This window comes from Acomys minous, assembly GCF_964271855.1.
Source record: "Acomys minous genome assembly, chromosome: 18".
NCBI lineage: Eukaryota > Metazoa > Chordata > Mammalia > Rodentia > Muridae > Acomys > Acomys minous.
In genome coordinates, this window is record NC_140501.1 from 49,401,930 (window position 1) to 49,426,458 (window position 24,529).

At 52.1% G+C, this 24,529-nt stretch overlaps 1 protein-coding gene across 7 annotated transcripts in view; it reads left to right on the forward strand.

The window, feature by feature from the left end:
- Positions 1-24,316, forward strand: part of SORBS3 (sorbin and SH3 domain containing 3) — a 32,267-nt gene extending 7,951 nt beyond the window's left edge. For 5 of the 7 annotated variants that reach the window (XM_084768008.1, XM_084768009.1, XM_084768010.1 and 2 more), the window contains 20 exons: positions 1,062-1,206; positions 1,417-1,534; positions 2,886-3,079; positions 5,620-5,683; positions 9,620-9,658; positions 10,068-10,161; positions 11,921-12,011; positions 12,222-12,308; positions 12,410-12,463; positions 13,324-13,410; positions 13,878-13,951; positions 14,475-14,617; positions 14,847-14,899; positions 15,015-15,061; positions 15,264-15,378; positions 18,742-18,867; positions 20,656-20,964; positions 21,649-21,752; positions 21,984-22,090; positions 23,528-24,316. In XM_084768008.1, coding sequence (XP_084624134.1) covers positions 1,062-1,206; positions 1,417-1,534; positions 2,886-3,079; positions 5,620-5,683; positions 9,620-9,658; positions 10,068-10,161; positions 11,921-12,011; positions 12,222-12,308; positions 12,410-12,463; positions 13,324-13,410; positions 13,878-13,951; positions 14,475-14,617; positions 14,847-14,899; positions 15,015-15,061; positions 15,264-15,378; positions 18,742-18,867; positions 20,656-20,964; positions 21,649-21,752; positions 21,984-22,090; positions 23,528-23,589 — 2,113 coding nt within the window. In that variant the 3' untranslated portion in view covers positions 23,590-24,316. Of the gene's footprint in view, positions 1-1,061; positions 1,207-1,416; positions 1,535-2,885; positions 3,080-5,619; positions 5,684-9,619; positions 9,659-10,067; positions 10,162-11,920; positions 12,012-12,221; positions 12,309-12,409; positions 12,464-13,323; positions 13,411-13,877; positions 13,952-14,085; positions 14,187-14,474; positions 14,618-14,846; positions 14,900-15,014; positions 15,062-15,263; positions 15,379-18,741; positions 18,868-20,655; positions 20,965-21,648; positions 21,753-21,983; positions 22,091-23,527 lie in introns of those variants that run through there. The other 2 variants (XM_084768011.1, XM_084768013.1) reach the window with 2 other exon arrangements.
- The last annotated feature ends 213 nt before the right edge of the window (positions 24,317-24,529 follow it).

Consider the following 24,529-nt stretch of genomic DNA (forward strand, 5'->3'; position numbering starts at 1 on the left):
AAGTTTATTTCACTAGGGCCCCATCCAGCTATGAAGGTGAAGAGGTGCAGATTATGCACCATAGCTCTCTGGGCCCCCAAAGCCCCTTTGTGCCCATGCACTATGACCTCTTTGTGTACCTCTTTGATTGCCTCCATCTTCCAGATGCCCTGAGCTCCCTTCTGCTCACCCTTGAGTGAGGCAGAAGAACCTACTGGCTTGTTGAGCATGATGCTGTCAGCCAAGGGAGGACCCTCCCTTCAAAGCCAAGCTTGCAGGTTCAGGAGTGTATGTGAGTGTGCAAGAGAGAGACTTCTAGAATTTAGCACCACTACCCCCCCCCCCAGGGCAGGATCAAGTCCTCTTGTGTTGCATTGTCATCTGCTGCCTCGCTTTCCATCCACCTAGCACAGGCCCTGAGTGTTCTAGAACTGTGCTCTGCACAGGAGGCCAGCGGGCAGCCTACATTCCCTTGATCCCAGGAGGAGTGGCTCCCCTGCCTGGCAATGCTCCACCATGCTCTCTCCTTGGCCCTGCTAGGGATGAGGGCACTGCTGGCTGCTTCCCAGTGGTCAGCAGGAAGGTGGCCTTGATGCTGACTGCCCTTGTGCCTGAAAAACAAGCAGATGCTACCCAGGACGCGAGGGTGGCAAAAGAACGAAAACAAAGGCTTGTGTGCTCAGGTCCTCTCTGTTAGCTGCCCTAGTTCCCCTGTCCCTTCCCTCTAGGGGAGTTGACTATCCTGGCACAGAGAGCCCCCGAGGGGGGTGGTCAGCAGGCTGCATGCCTGCTGCTGGCCAGCCTCCTATCCTCCTCCTTGCCTGGCTTCCCCTCCCCCACTCCCACCCAGAACTCCTGCCTCAGGCCTAACAAGCAGTCTATTGTGCCTCTGGGAGTCTGCACTGGCAGCCTGCAGGCGGGTGCCCAGAGCTGCCTGTTTCCTGGGTCCTTGAGCTCCCCCCCCCCAGCTGCCCATAATTCCCTCCCACAACCTACCTTCCTCCCCCACCAGTGGGTTGAGTCAAGAGGTCCCAGGCAGTCCAGCCCAGCAAGGCTTTCCCTTCCTTCCTCCTGGCCTGCAGAGCACACGCGAAGGAGCAGCAGGCACATCCTGTGTCCTCCAACTTTGACCCAAGCATGCAAGGCTTCCCTGCTGGGCTCAGTCTGGACGATTTCATCCCTGGCCATCTACGGACCCATATAGGCCCATCTTCCCGGGGGTCAAGGGTGAGTGAACAGTTGTGGGCCAGAAGTTGATGGGGACACTAGCAGGCCCGGTGGGGGAGCAGAGGATTGAAAGTGTAAGGAGGGAAGAAGGTCTGAAGAGAGCTCCAGAGTGATCTCCATGGCTCCCCCAGGAGGCCCAGGTTGTCATCCCTTCCCACTCCAGTGGAATCCCTGGGCCCTGAGCTTGCTGCTCCCGGCCCCTCCCCACAGGTGCCTGTGATCCGGAATGGTGGCTCCAACACCCTTAATTTCCAGTTCCACGACCCTGCGCCCAGGACTGTGTGCAATGGCTATGCCCCGCCCAGGAGAGATGGTTCCCAGCATCCAGGTGAGTCTGCTTGGGATGATGTGGTCTAGAAAGCTTATGCAGGGGATGGAGGCGAGCGAGTTCCCTGTGCCAGGTGGAAGGGTGTGGATCTTTCAAGGCCACGATAAGATTCCCCAGGGAACTGTGGCTTCAGCTTCGTGTTCTCTGGGTGATCACGTTCATCTTCAGAAAGGAACCTTGAAGAGAGAACAGTCTGATCCAGCCCTTCCCTCCCTCTTGACAAGGGAAGTACATGTGCAGGAAGCCATGGCCTTAGGGGTCAAGGGAACTGTAACAGGGCCAGTGATGCAAATGGGAGGATGAGAAGTGTTAGCTCAAGAATAGACAGGGACCAGGCCCCCTCGGACACTCGGGACTCTGATGCAGCTTGAGAGCTTGCCATCTAGGCCCTAAGGTCTCCGAGCTCCACAAGACCCCTCAGTGAAATCCAGCCCTGCGAGAGATGGCATCCTTTACTCAGCATTCCCTGGAGTCAGACACTGCGCTAAGGACCTCGGTCATCTGACAATTAATTATTGAGTGCTCTCAGCAGGACAACGCTGAGCAGACATTTCATGAGTCTAACCTTATCCGATCCATCCACATCCAAGCCAAGAGTCAGGGTCTATAATGGGCATCTTCCCGGTGAGGATCCAGTCTCAGAGATGCTCCGGGGTAGCTGAGGCTGCATTGAGATCCACACCCTTGACCCTCTGGCCTTGAAGTCATTATACTGAACATATGCTCAGATGCTATATGTTGTGGGAGAAGTTGGGGGCACAGAATACATGCCTGGGGAATGAGTTTCTAGCTTCTCTGCGGGCTGTTGTCTGTACGCGCTAGGCACCGTGGCACAGCCTGGAAGGTCACCGCATCTCTGCTGAAATGACTGTCCTTTTATACAATTAGAAACCAAGCCACCATGAGAGTGATTAAAGGGCCTAAACTTAAACAGCCAGTAGGTGGCAGAGCTGGGTCATTCCAGTCCCATTCCCTGCCCTGAGCCCCCCGCCCCTCCCCTCAACCAAACCCCCTGCAGCCCAGAATCAGCCTTGCCACACCCTAGCTGGGATGTCCCCAGCATTTAATACATGTAATTATTCCCAGCCCTCCTCCTGCAAACTCTTAGGGCAGTCCTAGGAGAACAGAGCGGGGTGGGGATGGACACAGACTGCTCCAGACAAACTCCTCTTAAAATTAAGAAATAAACAAGCAGAAGCCTGGGGCGCTTGTGGAGTTGGCATCACCCAGCCAAACAAACAAAGAGCGGTTGAAACTTTGAACTCACAGGGATCAATGTTCTGAGGAGAGACAGACAAGGACAGGTGGGATCTCCTGCCTTTCAGCTAATGTTCTCACATACCTCTCATAGACCCAGCGTGGTATCAGACTTGGCCAGGCCCTGGGAGCAGACCCTCGGCCAGCCCAAAGCAGCCTGCCTCCCAGCATGCCCAGAACTGGTCAGCCACATGGACCAAGGACAACAAGCGACGGGACAAGCGCTGGGTGAAGTACCAGGGAATCGGGCCCGTGGATGAGAGCGGCATGCCCATTGCTCCCCGATCTGTGAGTCCAGGGCTGGGGGTCACAGAAAGAGGGGCCCGGAGGCCCTCCTAAGTTTGATCTCTATGCGTATAATAGGGGTGAGGCATGAAGGCCGTCTGAGTCAACACACATGTTATATGGTACAGAGGCCGAAGACGGAAAGCCACCACTTTAAGGGCTAAACCCAGCAGGGATGCCCTTAGTTTTATGTCCCAAAGGCCTAGCATAGCACCCACAAAATAGCTGTCTGTTTACTGGCTGAGTCCTGGTGTGAATCCTGGGTGAGATTGCCAAGGCAGGCAGGGAAGGATCCTGTCCTCCCCACCCCCACCCCCCAGGACTCCTGCGACCCTGGCCTTCCATTGCCTTCATATCTTGCGCTAACTGCGTTTACTCAGAGTCACACTCTTCTTGCTTTGTAAGGTCCAGACGTGGTGGGTTATGTGAAATGCCCTCTCTCTCTACAGTGTTACTTTTGTTTCCTCATGTAGAAAAATGCTCATTGTAGAAGCATCAAGAAGACTAAGGAGACAGCTCAGTCAGTAAAGTGCTTTTCTTTTTTTTAAATATATATAAGCCTGGGTTCAAGTCCCTGGAACTTACATTAAAAAAAAAAAAGATGGGCATGGAGGCACATGCTTATAATCCCAGCATGGGGAAGGCAGAGGCAGGCAGATCTCTGAGCTCCAGCCAGGGCTACACAGAGAAACCCTGTCTCAAAAAACAAAATAAAACAAAACAAGTGGACAGTGCTTGAAAAATAATACTTGAGGTTGACCTCTGGCCTCCAATACGCATACACACACGCATACAACCACACCTACACCCACACAAACATGAACTCGTGTGTATGCATTGCATGTGTGTGCACATATAGATGTGTTAAAACACAAGGAAAAAGCCGGGTGTGGTGGCGCGCACCTTTAATCTCAGCACTCAGGAGGCAGAGGCAGGAGAATCTCTGTGAGTTCAGCCCAGTTTACATGGTGAGTTCTAGGCCAGCCAAAGACTCCCTGTTAGTGAATCGTGGTCTCGGAAATAAAACAAAATAAAAATAAGGAGCTGAGGAGATGGCTCTGTGGTTAAGAGCACTTGTTCTTGAGGGGGATCAGGCTTGATTCCCCAGCACCCACATGGCAGCTCACAACTGTCCACAACTGGTTCCAGGGACTCCAACACTCTTTTTTGACCTCTGAGGATGCAAGCAAAATACTCATACATGTTTTAATTGAAACACTGGGATCAAATATCCTGCAACACATACATATTTTAAAAATCTTTAAAAATATAAGTGAATAGGGCTGGAAAGATGGCTCAGAGGTTAAGAGCACTTGTCTGTTCTTCTAGAGGTCCTGAGTTCAATTCCCAGCAACTACATGGTAGATCATAACCATCTATAATGAGATCTGGTGCCCTCTTGTGGTGGGCAGTCACACATGCAGGCAGAACTTTGTATACATAATAAATACATCTTTAAAAAAATAAAAATAAATGAATAAAAATACATTAGGTAAAGGGATGGATAAAAGCAGTTGCCCTCATTCCTGATGACCCAACTTTGATCCCCAGAACCCGTAGGATAGCAAGAGAGAACCTATTCCTGTAAATTGTCCTATTCCTGTAAATTGTCCTCTGGTCTCCACATATGTGTGTGGCATGTGCACATCCCACCCCCAATAATAGATGACAGAAAAATTTAAAAACTTAGTGGAGAGCAATAGACCTCTGGCCTCCACATGTACGTGCCCACCTGTACCTATATGCACTCAGGTGCACACCATCACCACCACCACCATCACCACAACCACCACACCACCACCACCACCACACCACCACCACCACCACCACCACCACACCACCACCACCACCACCACCACACCACCACCACCACCACCACCACACCACCACACCACCACCACCACCACTACCACCACCACCACCACCACCACACCACCACACCACCACCACCACCACCACCACCACCACCACCACCACACCACCACCACCACCACACCACCACCACCTCACCACCACCACCACCACCACCACCACACCACCACCACCACCACCACCACCACCACCACCACCACCACCACCTCACCACCACCACCACCACCACCACCACCACCACCACCTCACCACCACCACCACCACCACCACCACCACCACCACACCACCACCACACCACCACCACCACCACCACCACCACCACCACCACCACCATCACCACCACCACACCACCACCACCTCACCACCACCACCACCACCACCACCACCACCACCACCACCACCACCACCACCACCACCTCACCACCACCACCACCACCACCACCACCACCACCACCACCACCTCACCACCACCACCACCACCACCACCACCACCACCACCACCACCAGAGCCATTCCCCAGATCCCGGCCATCTATAGGGATTTCAAGGTGCCCAGAAAAGGGTCTCATTAAGGAAAACTCTTGTGGCTTGTCACTGGGGAGGACGGGTGAGCAGGGAGGCCTGAGAAGGGTGGGTGAGCAGACATACCTGATTTTAATTTTCTGATCTCAGAGTGTTGACAGCCCCAGAGACTGGTATCGGAGAATGTTCCAGCAAATTCACCGGAAAATGCCAGGTTAGACACCCTTCCAGGGCCCGGTAGACTCCCAACAATCTGGGACTTGTGGGAGGCATAGAAAGGAGGATTTCTTTGCTTACGAGATTCTTTTGACTTCTCTCTCCAAGCTCTAAGGTGAGTGGTCCTGAAAAGAGCATACATCAAAAAAGTTGACGTCTGTAACTCCAGTATTTGGGAGGCAGAGGCAGGGGCATCACAGATTTGAGGATAGCCTAGACTACAAAGTGGGACTCTATCTCAAAAATCTAAAAAAGAAAGAGGGGAAAAAAGAAAAGAAAAGAGGAAGAGCAGGAGAGAGGGAGGGAGGGAGGGAGGAAGGGAGGGGGGCCGTTTTTCTGTTCCACCAATGCTTGAGGTCAACAGTGGCCTCCAGAGCATCCTTGGGTGGACAGTGGCGTTTCCCTGAGGTCCTCTAGGGGCTTCTTGTGACCCCTTGGGCTTTTGGTTAGGCTGCAGTATGGCAGCATGGTGTCTTCCAAAAGCCAGTACGCTCGCTACAGGCCATTTGTGCAATAAGTCAGTTCTTGCCTGTCTGTGCCTGAGGACTTACTATGTGCTGAGCACTGTTCTAGGAAGGTGCACAATAAGAAGATGGTGGAAAGGGCTAGAATAAAACCAAAGAAGGCTGCGAAGTGACTTAGTGCAGTTAGGCTGAGACCTGACTCAGAGCAGACAGGGAAGGACCCTGTGAAGAGGGCCTTGAGCTCATTCCAGAAAGCATAGAGAGGAACGTGTTGTCTGCAGGGGATGCTCCGAAGACCCAGAAGGAAAGCTCTTTTAGCCCATGCTACACCAGCCAGGAGCCCCTGGGCTGCAGCAGGGGGAGAGTCAGGGTAGGAGACACAGCTAGAGAGGTCATAGGGTAAGGTCTTATGAGGTCCCTAAGAGGACTTTGGCTTCTACTAAATAAGGAACCTAGAACCCTGGGCAATTCTGAGCAGCAGAGTGAAGAGTTCTAACAGTGAAGGCTGGAAGGATCTCCCACACTGCCAGACGCAGAAGAGATGGAGGAAACAGGGCCACCAATTCCCCTGATTGGCAAGGCTGGAGACGGAGTGAGGGTGGGGGTAGGGGATGGTGTGGGGTGCAGGAGTGGGGGTGGGGGTGGGGGGGTGGCACCATGGAAGCTCTGCTCTTAACCAGTCTACCCCAGTCCAGGGCAGTGGGCAGTTGGATGGAATGGAATTCCAGGAAGATTCCAAGCGCAGTCATTGACATTGGATCATGTTTGGATACGGCTTGAAAGAAAAGCATCAAGAGTGAATTTAAACCTTAGCAAGTTGAAAGATGACGCTGCTGTTCTGCTTTTCTTTTTCTTTTTCTTTCTTTCTTTCTTTCTTTCTTTTTTTTTTTTTTTTTTTTTTTTTTTTTTTTTTTTTTGTCTTTTGAGACAGGGTTTCTCTGTGTAGTCTTGGCTGTCCTAGACTTGCTTTGTAGACCAGGCTGGCCTCGAACTCACAGCGATCTGCTTGCCTCTGCCTCCTGAGTGCTGGGATTAAAGGTGTGCGCCACCACGCCCGGCCTCGGCTTTTATTTTTCAGACAGGGTCTCCTGTATTCCAGGCTGGCTTTGAGCTTGCATGTAGCTGAGGCTGGTTGGCCTAAAGTTCTCAGTCTTCTTGCCTCAGGGGACACAGGAGTATGCCTGGCTTTGGTGCTGCCTAGAGACAGGGAAGACTGCAGAGGGCCCAGGGTTAAAATGCATTCACAGCCTGGCGTGGTGGCGCACACATTTAGTCCCAGCACTTGGGAGATGGAGGCAGGAGAATCTCTGTGAGTTCAAGGCCAGCCTGGTCTACACAGCAAGTTCCAGGGCAGCCAGGCCAGGGCTACATCATGAGTCATTGTCTCAAAACGAAACAAAAACCCAACAACAACGATAACAAGGCTTTTGGTTTTCAGGGCATGTCACACCCAAGTAGAGCAGGCAGCAGAATGCCCAAGGCTAGTTCAGGGACAAGGTCTCAGCTGCACATGGAAATACCTGGGACTCAAAAAAAGACCGTGACTCCCAGTCCTTGGCAGTCCTAATGAGTAGCCTTGGCTTGGCTATAAACTAGAGCTGTGGGAAGAGATAACACCATCCTTACCCCTCAGCAGCTGAAGGAGATTGGTCCCCTGCAAGAACAAGTCCTTGTATGAAGTGCCATAGCCAAAGCTATGGCTGTAGGACTCCATGGTGAGCCCTCAGGAAGCAGAGGCAGGAAGCTGGCCATGAGGTCTAGGCCAACCTAGGCTGTGATGTGAGTCCCTATCTCAAAGAAAAGCTAAAAGTGGCTTGACATGATGACTTGGCGGGGAAAGGCTTCCAGGCCTGACAATCTTCAAAACTCACATAGTAGAAGGAAAGGCCCGATGTTTGCAAGTTGCCCTCTGACCCTTACACACATGCTGTGGCATGCATGTGTCTACACACATACACACAACAAAGGAAAAAAAAAAGAAACTGAAATGGCCGGAGAGTTAAGTGTCTGCTCTTCTAGAAGTCCCAGGTTCAATTCCTACCACCTACATGACAGCTCACAACCATCTGTAAATCCAGCTCAGGGGCTCTGGCACGCTCTTTTGGCCTTCATGGGGAACCAGGCATGCATGTGGTTCAGTGACAAGTGTATATAAAATAAAAAATAAAAAAAGAACAATAAATTTAGGTATAAGTAGTCATATTTGCATATAACCCCATACATCCTCTCATGGACCTGATATTGCCTCTAGATTACATTGATTGATTGATTGATTGATTGAATATGACTGCTTTATACCTGGAAGCCAGAAGAGGGCACCAAATCTCATTATAGATGGTTGTGAGTCACCATGTGGTTGCTGGGAATTGAACTCAGAACCTCTGGAAGAGCAGCTGGTCCTCTTAACCTCTGAGCAAATAAAGGCTGTATTTAGGAGCCTACACTATACTGTGTTGTTTAGGGAATAATGACAAGTAATAGTTTGAGTACATGTGCAGCATAGATGTGATTTCTATTAACAAAGTGGGTCTGGTTGAATCCACGGGTATAGATGCCCTGTGAAAATAAGCCTGAGTGTATTTGAAAAGCCTCAAGACTAGCCAAGATCACACAGGGAGATGGAGAGACAGTCTTTAGGACTGAACCTCCTAGGCATGTGGGTTTGGAGAAGCCCCACTGGAGAGAGCAAAGCAGCCTGGAGTCTGGAGATGCCTCTAGAGAGACTGAAGGAGAGGCAAATCTCCCTGAGGCAGATGAGAGAAAAGGACTTTCAGAATGGGAAGAGCTGTGACAAATGCTGCCACTGAGTCAGGCTAGCTGACTTGGAAGCTGACCACAAGGCTGGGTGCCATGGAGGTCCTGAGCCCTTTGGTCAGAGTGGTGGGGGCAGCAGCGGTGAGCAGTAGGCTTGTTCGGAAAGAGGAGTGGGAGCTGGAGGCACAGCGGTATGGTTGCTGTGAGAGACAAGCAGACGCCCCAGCAGCAGAGGCGGGTGAAGGCTGGCCCCTGAGGAAGGCACTTGGGTTTTAGGAACCTCCTACTAAGCACCTCCCTCACTCCAACCTCTGAAAGGCCCTGGGAGGTGTGGGTCTGGACAAAATGAGAAATAGGAGGTGTAGTTGGAGAAGAGAAAGGCGGGGTGGTGGTAAGCACAGCTTCCCCAAGCCGGCATGACCAGGTCATCAGGAGAAGGTGTACGTGGGAACCATCAGGAGGACCTAAAGGGCGTGGTTCCCACCCATTTGGCTCTCCCAGGCCTAAAGCTTGCCAGAGGCAGGCGTTTCAAGCCCTCCCAAGGGCTGCCCTCCCCATTCCTTCCCTCCCTCAGGACATTCTTCAGGCCCTGACTCAGCCCTCAGCCCCTGCTGCAGGCAGAAGGGGAGGCTGGGAGCGGCTAGGCAGGCTCCCCGGAGGAGCACCCTGTCCTCACTCTGTGTTCCATGGCTGACCTGGTCCTCTTTATCCCCCAGACCTACAAGTGGACTGGACCTCGGAAGACTCGCCCAAAGGTGAGGGGTATGGGTTCACTGGTCTGAGTCTGGAGGCACAGCCTGAGCCTTCCTGGGTGGTGTGATTCCACGCAAGAGGACTTTAAGGGCCACCTCTGGGAACACTAAATCCTCTGGCAGGAGATGGCTAAGACTACCTTCATTGTCCAGAGCGCCCTCGTTTTGCCATCTGCTGACAAGATTTCCCTGGGCCTCTCTTTTCTTATCTGTAAAATGGGGATACCATCTTGTCCCAAAGCTGTTTTGAGGAGTTTGTATCATAGAGGCCTTGGTACAAAGCTCATGTACTAGCTGGGGGCTCATCTCTGTCTCTGTGAGCCTGTCATCTAGGTGGTAGGATGGAAGTGGGTACCAGAGCCTTAAACAGCTGTCCAACCTTAGTCCTTGTCTGTCTGTCTTTCACCTCCAGTGGTTTCCTCACGTGCCTCTTCTGCGGACCCCAGGCATCCAGGGCCCCAGCAAAGACCTGCTTCCAGGCCTGGTACAGCTGTGACTTCTAGCGGGTGAGCTGTGGGCAAGGCACTGTAGAGACTAGTGTCCCCTTGTGGCCAAAGACGACACAACCTGGGAGCAGACAGGAAAGGAGTCTATTCCTCTACTGGGTTCTAGAGGAGCTCAGAAGGTCTTCACCACTGCAGAGATCCAAACTCACTTAGAGTCAAAGAGAGGCAGGAATAGACCCACTCTTGTGCATCAGAGACCATGAGTGATGTGTGGGTCCAGGGTACCAGGGATGGAAAGGCAGCTTGGACATGTGGCTATTCCACTTTAAAGACTGAGATAACCTGTAGCGTGGACGAACCCAGGCTTCTGCTGGAGTGTGGCTCAGACGTGCCCTCCAGAGAAAGGAAGACATCCCTTCCCCTGTGCTGAGAGCACAGGTGCTCTGCTCCACCTTGGGGAACTCTGCTCTGTGGTTAAGTACACCAGCTGTGTGTGCCTGTAAGGGGCAGAATTCAGTTCAGCAGCATAGCCATCGTTGACTGGTGGCCTCTGTCATCTGTGAGGTCGTGACAGAGGTCCAGCTTGAACCCTGAGTCGAGGTCTAGGTCAGTGCACTGTCACTAGTCATCTGGCCTTGAGTGTCAATGTCTCGTCTTGTAAGTGGGGATGGTGGGGGGGGGGGCAGACTGTGAGGACTGAATGAGCAAGTGTATGCGCCTTGCATTGTGATGGCCTATAGCAAGTCTGCAAACATCCTAACTCACAGGTTCCCGTATGATGAGCACTTCCTTCTGCAAACAGCACATTCCATTCCCATGATCACCTTTTTATTGTCGAAACGGGAACAGCCATAATTATAGGCAACGGGTCCTCCCCTGTGGTCAGACATGCCATCATTTGATAAGCTCAGTTATCCCATGGGTGCCTTTCAGACTAAAACCCGAGGCTGGGATATGAAAGCCACCCAGAAAGGAAACTCAAGCTGAAAGCTAAGGTAGACAGGACACCTCAGTGACTTGAGGTTGGCCATGCAGGTTTTAATACTGGATCCGAGGCCCATGAACCTGAGGTTCAAATCTCCTGGGAAGAGGTGCCCCCAGGCTTTCCTTGGACTTGTGTGTCATCTTACACTCTGGGCTGTGGTTTTTAAGGTCACTTGACTGTAGCATCCTGAAAACTAGCTGTACCAGCACACACGCCACACCAAACACAAATGCGGGATGCTCTTGCACAAGAGAGATCCTGGCTACCCGTGGAGCCATGTTTGTACAGGTCTTTTGCTGGGCACTTAGCACATGCTCCCTTGAAAGTCACTCTCCTTTTAGCAGTGTCGAGCCCAAGGTTCCATACAGCTTGCCATAGCTACTAGGTCACATAGCTACTAGGTGATGAGGCTGGGTTCAAACCCCAAACTCATGCACTGTCTGTTCCACAACAGTACTTCTACAGTAAGTGGGTAAGTAGACTCACTCTGTAGGATGTGGACAGTGGTAGAGGAAAGGGCACAGCCCCTTCTTTGGTTACATTCTCGCCTATTCAGTTTTCTTTTCTTTCTTTCTCTCTCTCTTTCTTTCTCTCTTCCTTCCTTCCTTCCTTCTTTCTTTTGTGTGTGTGTGTTTATTTTTGCTTTTTTTAAAGACAGGGTTTCTCTGTGTAGCACCGGCTGTCCTGGACTCACTTTGTAGACCAGGTTAGCCTCAAACTCACAGAGATCTGTCTGCCTCTGCCTCAGTGCTGGGATTAAAGGCGTGCACCACCACACCCTGCTGCCTCACTTTTCTGAAAGGAAGCTGAAGTGGTATTTTTTTCTTTCTTCAGAAGAAACTGGAACCACTCTGAAGAGACATCTCGAAAGACCTTTAACTATAATCTTGGACAGTCCTCTTCGGGGCTCCACCCCCCAAGTCAGGTAGGCCATTCTGCCCCCCAACACCACCCCAGCTGCATGGTCTCTGGCCACACCTATCTGTTGCCATGGGGCAGATAACTCCCTGATTCCGGCTTGCGTACTAAAGAAGGGACTTGTGGCCATGTCAGGGAAGACAAGGCCCGCCTTTAGACTCTGGCTCCAGCCCCAGGGTCCCTCCGCTCAAGCTCATGGCCACCCACATCCATGCAGGTATCCAGACGTCGAGAGAAAGGAGAGAATGTCTGGTCGGAAGACTCCTGGAACCAGTTTCTGCAAGAACTAGAAAGTGGACATAAGGTGAGAGCATTAGCAGAGTCCTCCAGGACTGGCCACACCTCTCACCTGGAACCTGCTCCATGCGAGTCCATCCCCTTTGACCTAACCTTCCCACCCTGCAGCCCAAGAAACCACTGGTGGACGGCCCTGTTGAGAAGCCTGCCCAGCCCATTGAGGTGAGTGCTGCCGGGTGGGATAGGGGGACACCAGTGTCAGCAGTAACAAGGGTGACTCCAGGCAATGTGGTCTTAGGAGCCATGGATAAAGGCCCTAGATCCAAGGTTCCAGCTTGGCCTAGTCCCATCCATTTTCATCTCCATCCCTAGCACCAAGGACAGTGCCGGAAAGCAGTAGATGACTAGTAAACACACACACACACACACACACACACACACACACACACACACACACACACAGACCAGTTAGTGTGGACTGGAGTCATCAAAAGTACTCACAAAATGGAGCTGAGTTCGGCTAGGCTGACAGTGAGCCTCTCTAGGAAAAAGTGTAAGCAGAGACTAGGGCCGGTGTGTGTGTGTGTGTGTGTGTGTGTGTGTGTGTGTGTGTGTGTGTGTGTGTGTGTACCTGTGAGTAAACGTGCGTGTGCATGTGTCCATGTGTGCGTGCGTGTATGTGTGTGTAAGGCTCAGTCCATCGGAATGAGTCTGAGTTGTGTGATGGTTGGGTGCAATGAACAGGCCGTGGAAGTCCATGGAAGCAAATAGAAAAGAATTTGGCAGGCCCTCGGGTCCTTAAAAAATACTACCCATTCCACTTCTTTCCCCTCAACTTAAAAAGGCCTGGAAAGACTAAGGCACTCGGGATTCCCTGGAGTCTGGGTTGGGGACTGGTGACAGGGATGACGTGACACATTCCTGCTGCCTGCGTGGTTAAAGTGTTGAAGCATGCCTGAAGGCATGGGAAACCTGTCCTTGTCCCCTCCCTGAGGCCTGCCCCTGACCAGCCTCTCACTTCTGACCTCTGACTAGCCACCAATACACTTCCCCCAAAGGATATTATTCCCCCCCCCCCCCAGGTCCTGCTAGAGAGAGAATTAGCCAAGCTGAGCGCAGAACTGGACAAGGACCTGCGGGCCATCGAGAACCGTCTGCCGTCCCCCAAGGTACCAGCCTCCAGAGGGCTGCTGAAGGGAGGGCCTTAGCCACAGCAGCAGGCAACGGAGGGAAGCAGGCAGACCTAGAAACTGGAAACCTTGGGCGGACTTCAGCCTTCTTTGAGCTGCAAAGCACTGGGCGTCGACTTTCTAAGTTAACCCATGAACCCTTCCTGGCCAATTCTGATGCAGTCGGTTCCAGGGGCCCCCCACCCTACCAGGCCCCATCCCCCAAGTCGCAACCCCAGGGACCCTTAGACCTAACCAGGCCCTGGCTTCCCGAGGCCAGCCTCCTTCCTTCTTGCCTCCTCCCCTGTAAGAAGGCTCGGGCCGCCTCTAGGACCCCGCGTCCCGCCCCTCTCCGGCCTCCTTCCCTCCTGAGCTGCAAACTTTTCCGGAGGAGGTGGCGGTAACTGGCCGGGGCTGCTGGGGTCCCCGGGTCCCAGGCTCTGATCACGTCCGGTGTCCCTGCGCAGAACTCTTCTCAGACTTCTCAGACTCCAGGACGGTCCGCTGAGCAGCAGGTCCCGGAGCAGCGGCCCTCCGCCCGGTGAGTGGCAAAGACGCTGCTAGCACTGAGGGTCTGTTCCCGGGGGAGGGGACGTGGCGCGCGGAAGGGCCTGGAGAGGGGGCGATGGCCCTGCCCAAGATGGGGGACGGGCGAACCTTAGAGGAGGGGCCTGAAGATCGGCAAAAGTGGCCTAGGGCCACTCCAACGGCACCTCTGCTGGGACTGTCTGCCCCCGCTGAGGGCCACCTGAGCTAAACCGAAGGCGCCTGTGGTGGTAGTGGCAGCAGGGGTGGCAGCGCGGGTGGTGGGACCGGAGTCCTGACATTTGGCGGGGGGAGGGGGGGAAACCTCTGCAAACCCAAGGCCTCACCCTTCCCGGCCCTCCGGCGCGCAGGGGAAGTAGGACATCCTGTTGAGAGCCTGGGACCTGGGAAGCCGCCTTGGGAGGCAGGGGACAGGATATGGGTAGTGGGAAGGCCTAGGAGGTCAGTAAGGTATGCAGACCAGCCCTGAGGGATGGAAAGTTCCAGACAGGTGACTCAAACTGCCTCTGTCCCTGCAGCCCATCCTCACCTTGGAGGCCCAACTCCCCGCATGCACCTTACTTCGGTTCCTCCCGACCCTTGAGCCCCCACAGAATGGCAGATGGAGGAGGAAGTCCCTTTCTGGGACGGAGAGATTTTGTCTACCCTTCCTCAACCCGAGGTAAGACAAACCCTGGTTTTGTTGGCAGTGACAGGCCTTCGACTGGTTCTATTACAACTATGTGGTGCCCTAGGAAGGGGAGGGTGGGGGGCCGGGAAGGTCACAGAGCCCCTTGCTTCCCTGTGCCTAACCTGGGTTGGGGGAAACATAACCCACCCCAACCCGATCCAACCCCCCACCCCACCCCCCAGACATGACCTCCCCAAGCTGAGGTGGTGCTTCTCCACAGAGCCTAGTGCCTCTGAAAGGGGTAGCAGCCCTGCGAGGAAGGAGGAGAAGAAGGTAAGAGAGTCCTCAGGGTCAGGGGTCAGGGGTCAGGGGTCAGGGGTCAAGGAGTTGTCTGGGCAGGTCCCTGTCTTGCTGAGTTAGCCCCGTTCTGTCCTCTCTCCCTTCCCAGAGGAAGGCTGCCCGGGTCAAGTTTGACTTCCAGGCGCAGTCTCCCAAGTAAGTGGTCTTTTCAGGTTTTCCCCTCCATCCTTAGGCAGTCTGCACTATGTGTAGGGGGGTGGGGGGTGGGTAGAGGGAGGGTGGGGGAGGATGAGGGAGGTGGGGAAGGACTTCAGTGGGCAGAAGGCTGGAGCGGGAGGTGGCACGCAGGGCAGGGACTCAGGAACCTGGTGCCGTATCCCTGCTCTCTCACCTGCAGGGAGCTGACCCTACAGAAGGGTGACATCGTCTACATCCACAAAGAAGTGGACAAGAACTGGCTAGAAGGGGAACATCATGGCCGACTGGGCATCTTCCCAGCTAATTATGTGGAGGTTAGTGGGAGAGACGGAGCAAACCTACTGGGAGGCTCTACGGCTTGGGAAAAGACTTAACACTGCAGACTTGAGGTTTCTTGCAAAACTGAGAGCTCTGGGCTCTCTTGCTTGAATGTCTTTGGCCCACACATCACCTATCTATCTGTCTCCCAGCCCAGAGGAGGAAAATGAGCCCCTTGACTAGAAGCCAACATCCCATGTGGGCCCCAGATTTTAACTCTCAGACCCCCATCTTTCTATCCTGATCTCAACTAACCTGCAAATGTGTCACTTCTTTCAGGACTGTTACCCGTTTGTTCCTCACACTGGCTGGGGAGTCATAATTATCTCTTCTGCAGTGAGTGGCAGAGTCATGTCTAAACACAGGCCGAGACCTATAGGTTATTTTTAGTATCTGTCTTAAGTCACAGCTAGCTAAGCCTCTGACATAAAGTTGTTCATAATATCCCCTTATATTTTAAAAACATTTACTCCTGGGTGTGGAGAGATGGCTTAGTGGCTGCTCTTCCAGAGGACCTGGGTTCAGTTCCCAGCACACTCGTGGCAGCTTACAACTGTCTGTAACTCCAGATCCAAAGGAATTGACCCTACACACAGACGTGAATACAGGCAAAACACCAATGCACATACAATAAAAAATTAAATAAATTATAAAAATATACTTATTCATGTATGTGTGGATATGTTTGTATGTGAAGGTGCAAACCAGCTATGGTGCACATCTGGTCATCAGAGGGCAAATCTGGGGTCTCAGTTCTTACCTTCCACTTTGAGGCAGGATCTCCTGTTTGCTATTGGCTTTGTCCCCAGGTCCTCGGGTCATCAGGCTTCTCCCCTCATTGAGCCACCTCTATGGCAACAATCTTTCCTCAATGTTAGTAACCTAGCGATTGTCCTCAAGGTCCCAGTGTCGCAACTGTGTATCCTTTTATTCTGGTCACAGATTTATTTCCTCAGTCTTTTCTAGTAGCTTACTTCAGTTTCAACAGCTTTTCTCTATTTTTTGTTTTCAATTTCATCTTTATTCTTTTGTTTCTTCAACTTTTCTTGTTTAGTTTGTAAGTGAAAGTTTAGCCTTTTCTCCTCCTCCTCCTCCTCCTCCTCCTTCTTCTCCTCCTCCTTCTTCTTCTCTTTTCTTTTTCATCTGACAAGAGTGGCACAGTAGCTCAGGCTAGCCTGGAAGTCACTATGTAGCCCTGGCTGGCCTCAAATTTATGCTGATCTTCGTGCCTCCTGTTAGTTTAGGTGATTGATAATACTAGTATTTGATCCTATAAGTTTTTCTCTAATCACTGTTTTAGCTGCATCCCACAAATAAAAATAAATAAATAAACACATTAAAATAAAAAGAATTAATTTTTTTGTTTTTGTTTTGTTTTGAGACGGGATCTTATTGTGTAGCCCTGGATGTAGACTAGGCTAGTCTTGAACTCACAGAGATCTGCTTGCCTCTGCCTCCCAAATGCTTGCAATCAAAGGCATATGCCACCAGGCCTGACTAAATTGTGATTATTATTATTGCTACTCTTCTTATTATTACTTTCCCACTTCCTTTGTGGTTTCCCTTTGATATCTGGGTAGGCTGTTATAATTTAGGCTCTTGATTTAACAGGTATGATAGAGTCTGCCCACCCATACATTCATCTCTTTGTCTTCAGTGGTTTTACTAAGTATATATAGTTATCTAAGCCCAGCAGTCATCTTCAGTGTGGTGTGAAATGGTCAGTTAGCTTATTGATTTTTATGAATAGGGTCAACCAACAACACATGGGGTTTCAGAGCCATGGTGGGGCCAAAAGGGAGGAGGGACCAAGATACTTGAACCAAGGGCCACTTGCCCCCTAGCGGTGGTACAAGATGGACTAAATTAAGCCAGGTGTAGTGGCACTTGGGAGGCAGAGGCAAGTGGATCTCTGTGAGTTTGAGGCCAGTCTGGTCTATATAGTGAGTTCCGGAATAGTCAGAGCTATACAGTGAGACCCCTGTGTTCAAATAATAATAATAATAATAATATTTAGAACAAGTTACTTTGCAGCTCAGAACCCTTGAGAGACTAGGAGCTAGACAGACTCCCTGGTAGGCAGAGGGAGAAAGGCCATGGCTAGGTAATAGATGGTGAATTTCTAAGATGTCTGGCTTCTTCCTCACCTTTTCTGACTTGAGACAAAAGCCTGACCAGCTTCAAACAAAGGCTCTGTAAGCCTTTGTCTCTTTAGCAGGCCTCCTGCTGATGGACTGGCTCAGCAAGGTTGTGGACTGGGCATATTACACAACAGTTGTGGGCCAATCCGCCGTTCTAGCTTTCTTCAAACTGACCAACCCTAAATCAGGGGAGGAAGAGCCTTCAGATGCTTAAAATTACCATTAGCACGCAGGAAAGACTGGAATTTTTTTTGCTTTCCCTTGCAGAGAGTCTTTATTTTTTTTTCCCCCTGTGTGCTGCATGTGTGTGTTTCCTCAGCCCTGACAAATACCTTTTGCCCTGGCTACCCTGGAACTCAAACTGTAGACCAGGCTGGCCTAAAACTCCCAGAGATCCGCCTGCCTCTGCCTCCAGAGTGCTGGCTGGGATTAAAGGCGGCGCCACCACGCCTGGCTTCCTTTGTATTCTTTAACTAGCAGAGAAAAATGAACCTGACCAAGACCTCTAGACTGTATGTCTTACTCACTGTGCTATTGCTCTGAAGAGACGCCACGACCAAGGAAACTTTTATGGAAGAAAGCATTTAACTGGTGGCTGGCTTGTGTTTCAGAGTCTTCGTTCATTTATCATCCTGGCAGAGAGCATGGTGGCACATATGGAGCTGGAGCAGTAGCTGAGAGCTACAGCCAGTCCACAGGCAGGGGTGGGGGAGGGGCCCAGACGGAGTCACTAGGCCTGGCTTGAACTTTTAAAATCCCAAAGCCCCACCCCCCAGAGATATGCTTCCTCCAACAAGGCCACACCTCCTAATCCTTCTAATCCTTCAAACAGTACCACTCCCCGGTGACTAAGTGTTCAAATACATGACCCTGATATGGGGGACCATTCTTATTCAAACTGGCACACCGTCTCACCTGACTCTCACTGTATCCATGCAACTCTAATTGGGCTGCCTTCTTTCTTTGCATCCACCACCCTGCTCTGCCTGTCCAACTGCACATCACTCCACTGAAACGTCTTCCTCCAGCAAACCTCCCCCGGATGACCCATCTTACAGAGCCTGCCTGTCCTCACAACTGCCACCTCCAAGGCGGCGTCTGGTCAGTGTCTGGATGTGACATCTGACCAGGAACAGCCTTGTCTGCGCTGCTCATTCTTCCGGGAGCGTCGTTTGGTGTTGCTATCCGGTCTGAACTTCTCTCACGTCCTCCCTGCAGGTTCTGCCTGCACATGAGATCCCTAAGCCCATCAAGCCTCCCACATACCAGGTGCTGGAGTATGGAGACGCCGTAGCCCAGTACACCTTCAAGGGAGACCTGGAGGTGGAGCTGTCCTTCCGAAAGGTGAGGCCAGGCAGGGCGTGGTAGAGTGTGTGTGTGTGGGGGGGGGGGGGAATCCTGCAGAGTGAAATGAACATTAAAAAAAAAAATGTCAACTGTACTCAGAATTGTAGGGTTTTTTTTTTTTTTCAATCCCTTGGAATAGGTTACCCTTGATTTTTTTTTTTCACCCCAGTACTGGTGACTGAACCAAGGACCCTGGCCGCACAAGGCAAATGCTGAGTTACGGCCCTCATTTTACTTTTAATTTTGAGGCAGAGTCTTGCTAAGTTGACCAAGCTGTCCTTGAACTCACTCCTTAGCCCAGGCTAATCTTGGAATCACTCTATAGCCCAGCTTGTCCTTGGGCTCATTCTATAGCCCAGGTTGGCCTTGCACTTGCTCTGTAGCCCAGGCTAGCCTTGAACTTTTTTTTTTTTTTAATGTATGAGTGTTTTGCCTGCATGTATATGTTTACCACAAGTGTGCAGGCTAGGGGTGAGTATCAATCCCCTGAAACCAGGAATAAGAGATGGTTGTGAGCCACTACCCGGTGCTGGGGATGGGATCCAGCCCTCTGCAAGAACATCAGGTACTCCTAACCACTGAGCATCTCTCTAGCCCTCAGGCCCTGAACTTTTGATACTCTGGCCTTAGCCTCCCAAGTAGCTGGGACTATAGGCATGTGCCGTGGCTTGACCAATTTTTTTCCATGTTTGAAAGAATGCCATGAGCAGAGTTTCACTCTGTCATTCTGGTTGGCCTAGAATTCACTGTATAGGCCAGGATTGCCTGGGACTCACCAAAGTCCCCCTGCCTCAGCTGCCCAAATACTAGGATTACAGGTGTGAGCCATCATGCCTGGCCCTAGCATTGTGTCTTTCATCACCTGGTTGGTGGGACCATGAGGATCATACTCTACATTTTTAAAGGGACAGAAAGAAGTTTTGTGTGTAAAGGGTACTGTATCAAACTTGAGGCCCTTGTGTGTACACATACATGTGTGTATATGACTTCTGGGATGTCACTGACATGTATGTTTTGCGAGAGATTATGGTGAAGAAAGTTTGAGAAGTTTCTGTGAGATGAGGAACTAGCCTTCTTTTGGTTGAATTTGAGGTCAAAGGCTACAGATACCCCTAATGAGTGCCTCTAAGAAAAGCTGGCTCCAGACAGGGGAGGAGGTGCGGTGCGCGGCTGGGCAGGAGAGAGGACTGGATAGTGAGAGTTGGGGACATCCTCCTGAGAGTAGCCTGCTGACTTGGTGGCAGTTCCACACCAACCTCCATCAGCTTATCCTGAGAATGCTTTCTGCCTGTGGCATGTCACAGGACGTGTGAGTCAGGGACAGGCCTGAGTTGTGGTGGCATGTTAAGATCTGCCCCGGGCTACTTATAAGGCCACTCCTTGATTCTGTGTCTCATAGCAACTAGGGTGACTAGTTATCCCACTTGACACACGAGGAAACCAAGCTCAGAGGGGCAGAGCAGCTTGCCCAAGGCCATATAGCTTGGACTTGGCATTAGGGTTCGTACCTATGTACTTAGTGATTGGAGTTAGGGATTGATCGTGTTATGAGCTTTGCCAGGGGCAAGACCTGGTCCAAACCCAGCACTGCCTGCTATGCGAATAGCTTGGTCTTCCCTTTGTTCCTGAGTCCTCTCTTTTCAGCTATGTGACTTTGGGTATCCGGCTGAGCCTCTCTGAGCCTGATCCCTGTTAGGCCTGAATGAAATGGCCCAGGTAGGCCACCCTCGGGTGTGTGATGGCCAAGAAAGCCCTGCTCACGTGAACGCCTCTCTAACCCCTCAGGGGGAGCACATCTGCCTGATCCGCAAGGTGAACGAACATTGGTACGAGGGACGCATCACAGGCACGGGGCGCCAAGGCATCTTCCCTGCCAGCTACGTGCAGATAAACAAGGAGCCCCGGATCCGGGTCTGCGATGACAGCCCCCAGCTCCCTGCGTCGCCTCACCTGACAGCCACCGCTCGTCTAGCCTGCCACCCCAGCTCCCCCTCGACGCACGTGGATCCCACTGACTGGGGAGGTCGGACCTCCCCTCGCCGCTCTGCCTTCCCTTTCCCCATCACCCACCAGGAGCCCAGATCCCAAAGCCAGGTGAGGTGGCCTGCTTCTCACCCTGCCTTCCTCAGACTAGTCAGTACTGGTCATCCTCCCTGGATAGCCTCCAGAGAAGTGTGGAAAGCTGGGCAGAACCTACCATGGCCCCATCTTGCTTTGGCTCCAACCTCCTTGAGGTTGTTCTGATCTTTCATCCTCCATCTCAGAGAGGCTTTTGGGCAGCCTAGACAGTCTAGACTTGGCCCTCTAGAGTACCACTTTAGCAGTGTACATCTTAATAAGGGTAGTACTGGGTATGAGGGCTCTAGTGTTTGCTTGCTGTGTGGCCCGCAGGTAAGTGGCTTGCACTCTCTGAGTTTGAGTCTCCATATGTAGAAGAGCTAGCAGTTCTCGCTGTAGAGGATGGATGGGGTAGGTCTGAGCAAAGGTGTTTGGCAATCCTTCAGTATGCACTTGGCCCTGGGTCCACATGTTCAACCCAGCATGCCTCTCTGAGCAGGGAAGGCTGCTCCTGACTCCTCCTCAGACTTGTTTTACCCTTGTTGCTCAGAAGTTCAGCCACTCACCCTGCCCAGGGCCTGAGCCCACACCAAGTGCCTCCTGGGCCTGGGAATTTGATGAAATAGCATGAAAACGGATCATTAGGCTCTGTGGTACCCCAGTCTATTACTTCTCCCTCACACTTCCTCTTTCTGGACTTTCTTCCCATGAACCCCCCAGAACCTCAGTAGCCCTGGACCAGCCCTGTCCCATCCTCGAAGCACCAGCCATCCCGTAGACCTGGGGCCCTCCTCCCCAAGCACCACAGAGATACACTGGACTCCGTGAGTACCAGTGAACGGTGCTTGCCTTGGGTGGGAGTTGTTGGCAAGCAACACTGACCCAGGGCCTGACTCTCCTTCGCCTATAGGTTGGGGGAACTCCTATGGAGAGCTAGTCTTTTGATGCTTAGGTGATGTGGAGTGGGCACCCAAAGTGACAGCTCTTGATAGAACTGCCAGCCAGTCTGGGAAGGAGCCCAAGTCCTCTGGCTGCCATACTGTCATTTGCCACAGGTACCGGGCTATGTACCAGTACAGGCCTCAGAATGAGGATGAGCTGGAACTCCGAGAAGGGGACCGTGTGGATGTCATGCAGCAATGTGACGACGGCTGGTTTGTGGGTATGCAGTCTGTGGAGGGGAGGGCCAGTCAGAAAGAGGTTATCTTAGGGTCTCCTCTAGGACTTAAGTGGCAGTGCTGGATCGATACAGATACATAGCCAACACCCACGCCTTCCCTTTGAGTTGACAATGCCTCCTTCCTGTCCTGAAGAGAGAGGCAAGGGCTAGGGGAAACTGCCTCAGTGTGTGCTCAGTGAAAGAGTCACACTTGCGACAGGATTCCTGACTCCCAGACCCCTGCTCCTTCCCTCTGTGTACCACTGCTTCCTCAAGCAGGCCTCACATCCCAGCATCCTCTACCCTGGCCCCACCCACTCCCACAACCTGAGAAACAATGTAAGGTCACAGCCAGCCAGGCAGTGGTGGTGCACACCTTTAATCCCAGCACTTGGGAGGCAGAGACAGGCAACTTCTCTATGAGTTTGAGCCAGCCTGGTCTACAGAGTGAGTTCCAGGACAGCCAGGGCTATAGAGTGAAACCCTATCTCAACACCCCCAAAACAAAAACAAACAAAAAGAAAATCTCAACCCCTCACTACTGGCCCAGGCTATTATTCTTAAAGGACTAAGACCTAACGCCTTATACTGATCTAGTCTGGTGCCAGCTGACCCACCCGCCAGCCTCCCCAAAGTGGGCCAACCTCATGTACTCTTGGCTTCAAAGGATAGGTCAGGGAGAGAAGTGAGTGACTAGACTTCTAATGAGCCAACTTTGATGCCCAAGGGGTTGACGCCCTGCCTGGGAAGAGGAGGTCATAGGGATAGACCCTTGATAATGTAGTCCCCTTCTAGTCTGGCTCTCAGTGGCTCAGTTTGGTGTTTCTTTTATACCATGAATGAAGTTTTGTAGACTTCTATAGACAAGAAGAAGAAGCACTCTGTCTGTGGCAGAAGCCGTAATGCTATGGGGCGTGGCTTGGACTTGTGTCTGATATGGTTACCCAATAGCCGTATGTGGCCATTTATGTGTAGATTAGTTAAAAAGAAAGAAAATTAAAAGGCCTAGCCCCTTCTTCTCACTAGTACATTTCAAGTACATTCCTTCCCTCACCCCAGGACATGTGCTTCTGGGAGGAGTGGTTGTCTTAGCAAGCTAGAAACCTGGCTCACCATCCCAACTCTACCCCTAGGCAGCCGGGTACCTATCTCTGAAATGAAGGTGTTCTCCTAGATCAGGGGGCTCCTCCCTGTAGAAGGTCTGTGATTCCTCTTCCCGGTTCCCGGTTTTTCTCAAAGAAACATGGAGTCCCTCCTGTGCGCAGAGCTGTCTTCATTGGTTGGTTTGGAAGTGCAGCTTTACTTCCACCGCTAGGGGGCAGGAACGAGGAGAGGAAATCAAGTCCTTTCGCTGCGAACCCGATTCCACTTGCAGTTCCAGAGTCTGTCAGCGGAGGGCGCGCCCTAACCTGCATGCATAACGTGCCTTTCCTTTTTCAGGTGTTTCCCGGAGAACTCAGAAATTTGGGACATTCCCTGGAAATTATGTAGCCCCGGTGTGAGTGGTCTCCATGGCAATTTGGAGCCAACGAGGATGGGGTGGGGAGCAGTAGTACTATGGGAGGGAGAGAGCTCCTCCCCCACATCCTCTTCCCCCAGGACCTGTGTCCCCAGCATCTGCAGAGATCCCCAGTAACTTTCCTTTCAAACCCCCTTGAACTCCCCTGGACTGATTCCCACCCGCAAGTCACAGGCATTCCTTTGACAGCCCCTTCACCGCCCCTCAAATACAGACGTCTGCTTTCATGTGGAGACTGTCTCCAGGCCTTATTGAGACCAGAACCCCCCCAAGCCTCCCCCCTGCCCCCCAGCATTTCCCCTAAAGGGGACTGGCTCTCGCTTCACCCCCATGGGGTTCCTCTAATAAGGACCAGCCTCCTACCCTGATGGAGACCAAAGGCCTCCTCCCATTTCTCACCAGCTTGCCTGCCACCACGTTGCCTTCTGGCCTCCAGCTGGGCCTTGGAAGCAAAGTGGGGAACACCTTCTCAGCCTTCAAGGCGCAGTGAGAGGCCTTGCCTCAAGGCTTCCTCAGAGGCTACTGAGCCCCTGCAGGGGTAAGGGCCTCTGTGTATATGCCCTCAGCCCTAACAGACCGAGGCACACAACTGCCCTGGCCTATCAGAATATAGATTTACAGGAAGACATACTTGCTGCCCTAATTCCCCGCTCTTCCCAGTGACTAGGTCCCCTCTGGAAGAGAATGTAAAAATAAACGTGGCTACCATGGACGCGTCTGCATCATTTTCCTTTGGGTGGGTGTAGGGGAGCGGGTGGGAAGGGGACTCTGCCCATTTAGGATTGTGGGAGTTCTTTTTGTCACCGCTTGTGGTTCGAGGTATGCGGGCCAGCTGTGTGTAGGAGGGGAGTAAATCACCAGTCTCCTGTCTCAGCAGGGATGACAGGCACAAAGGAGCAGCAGACCCAAGGACCAGGTATTTG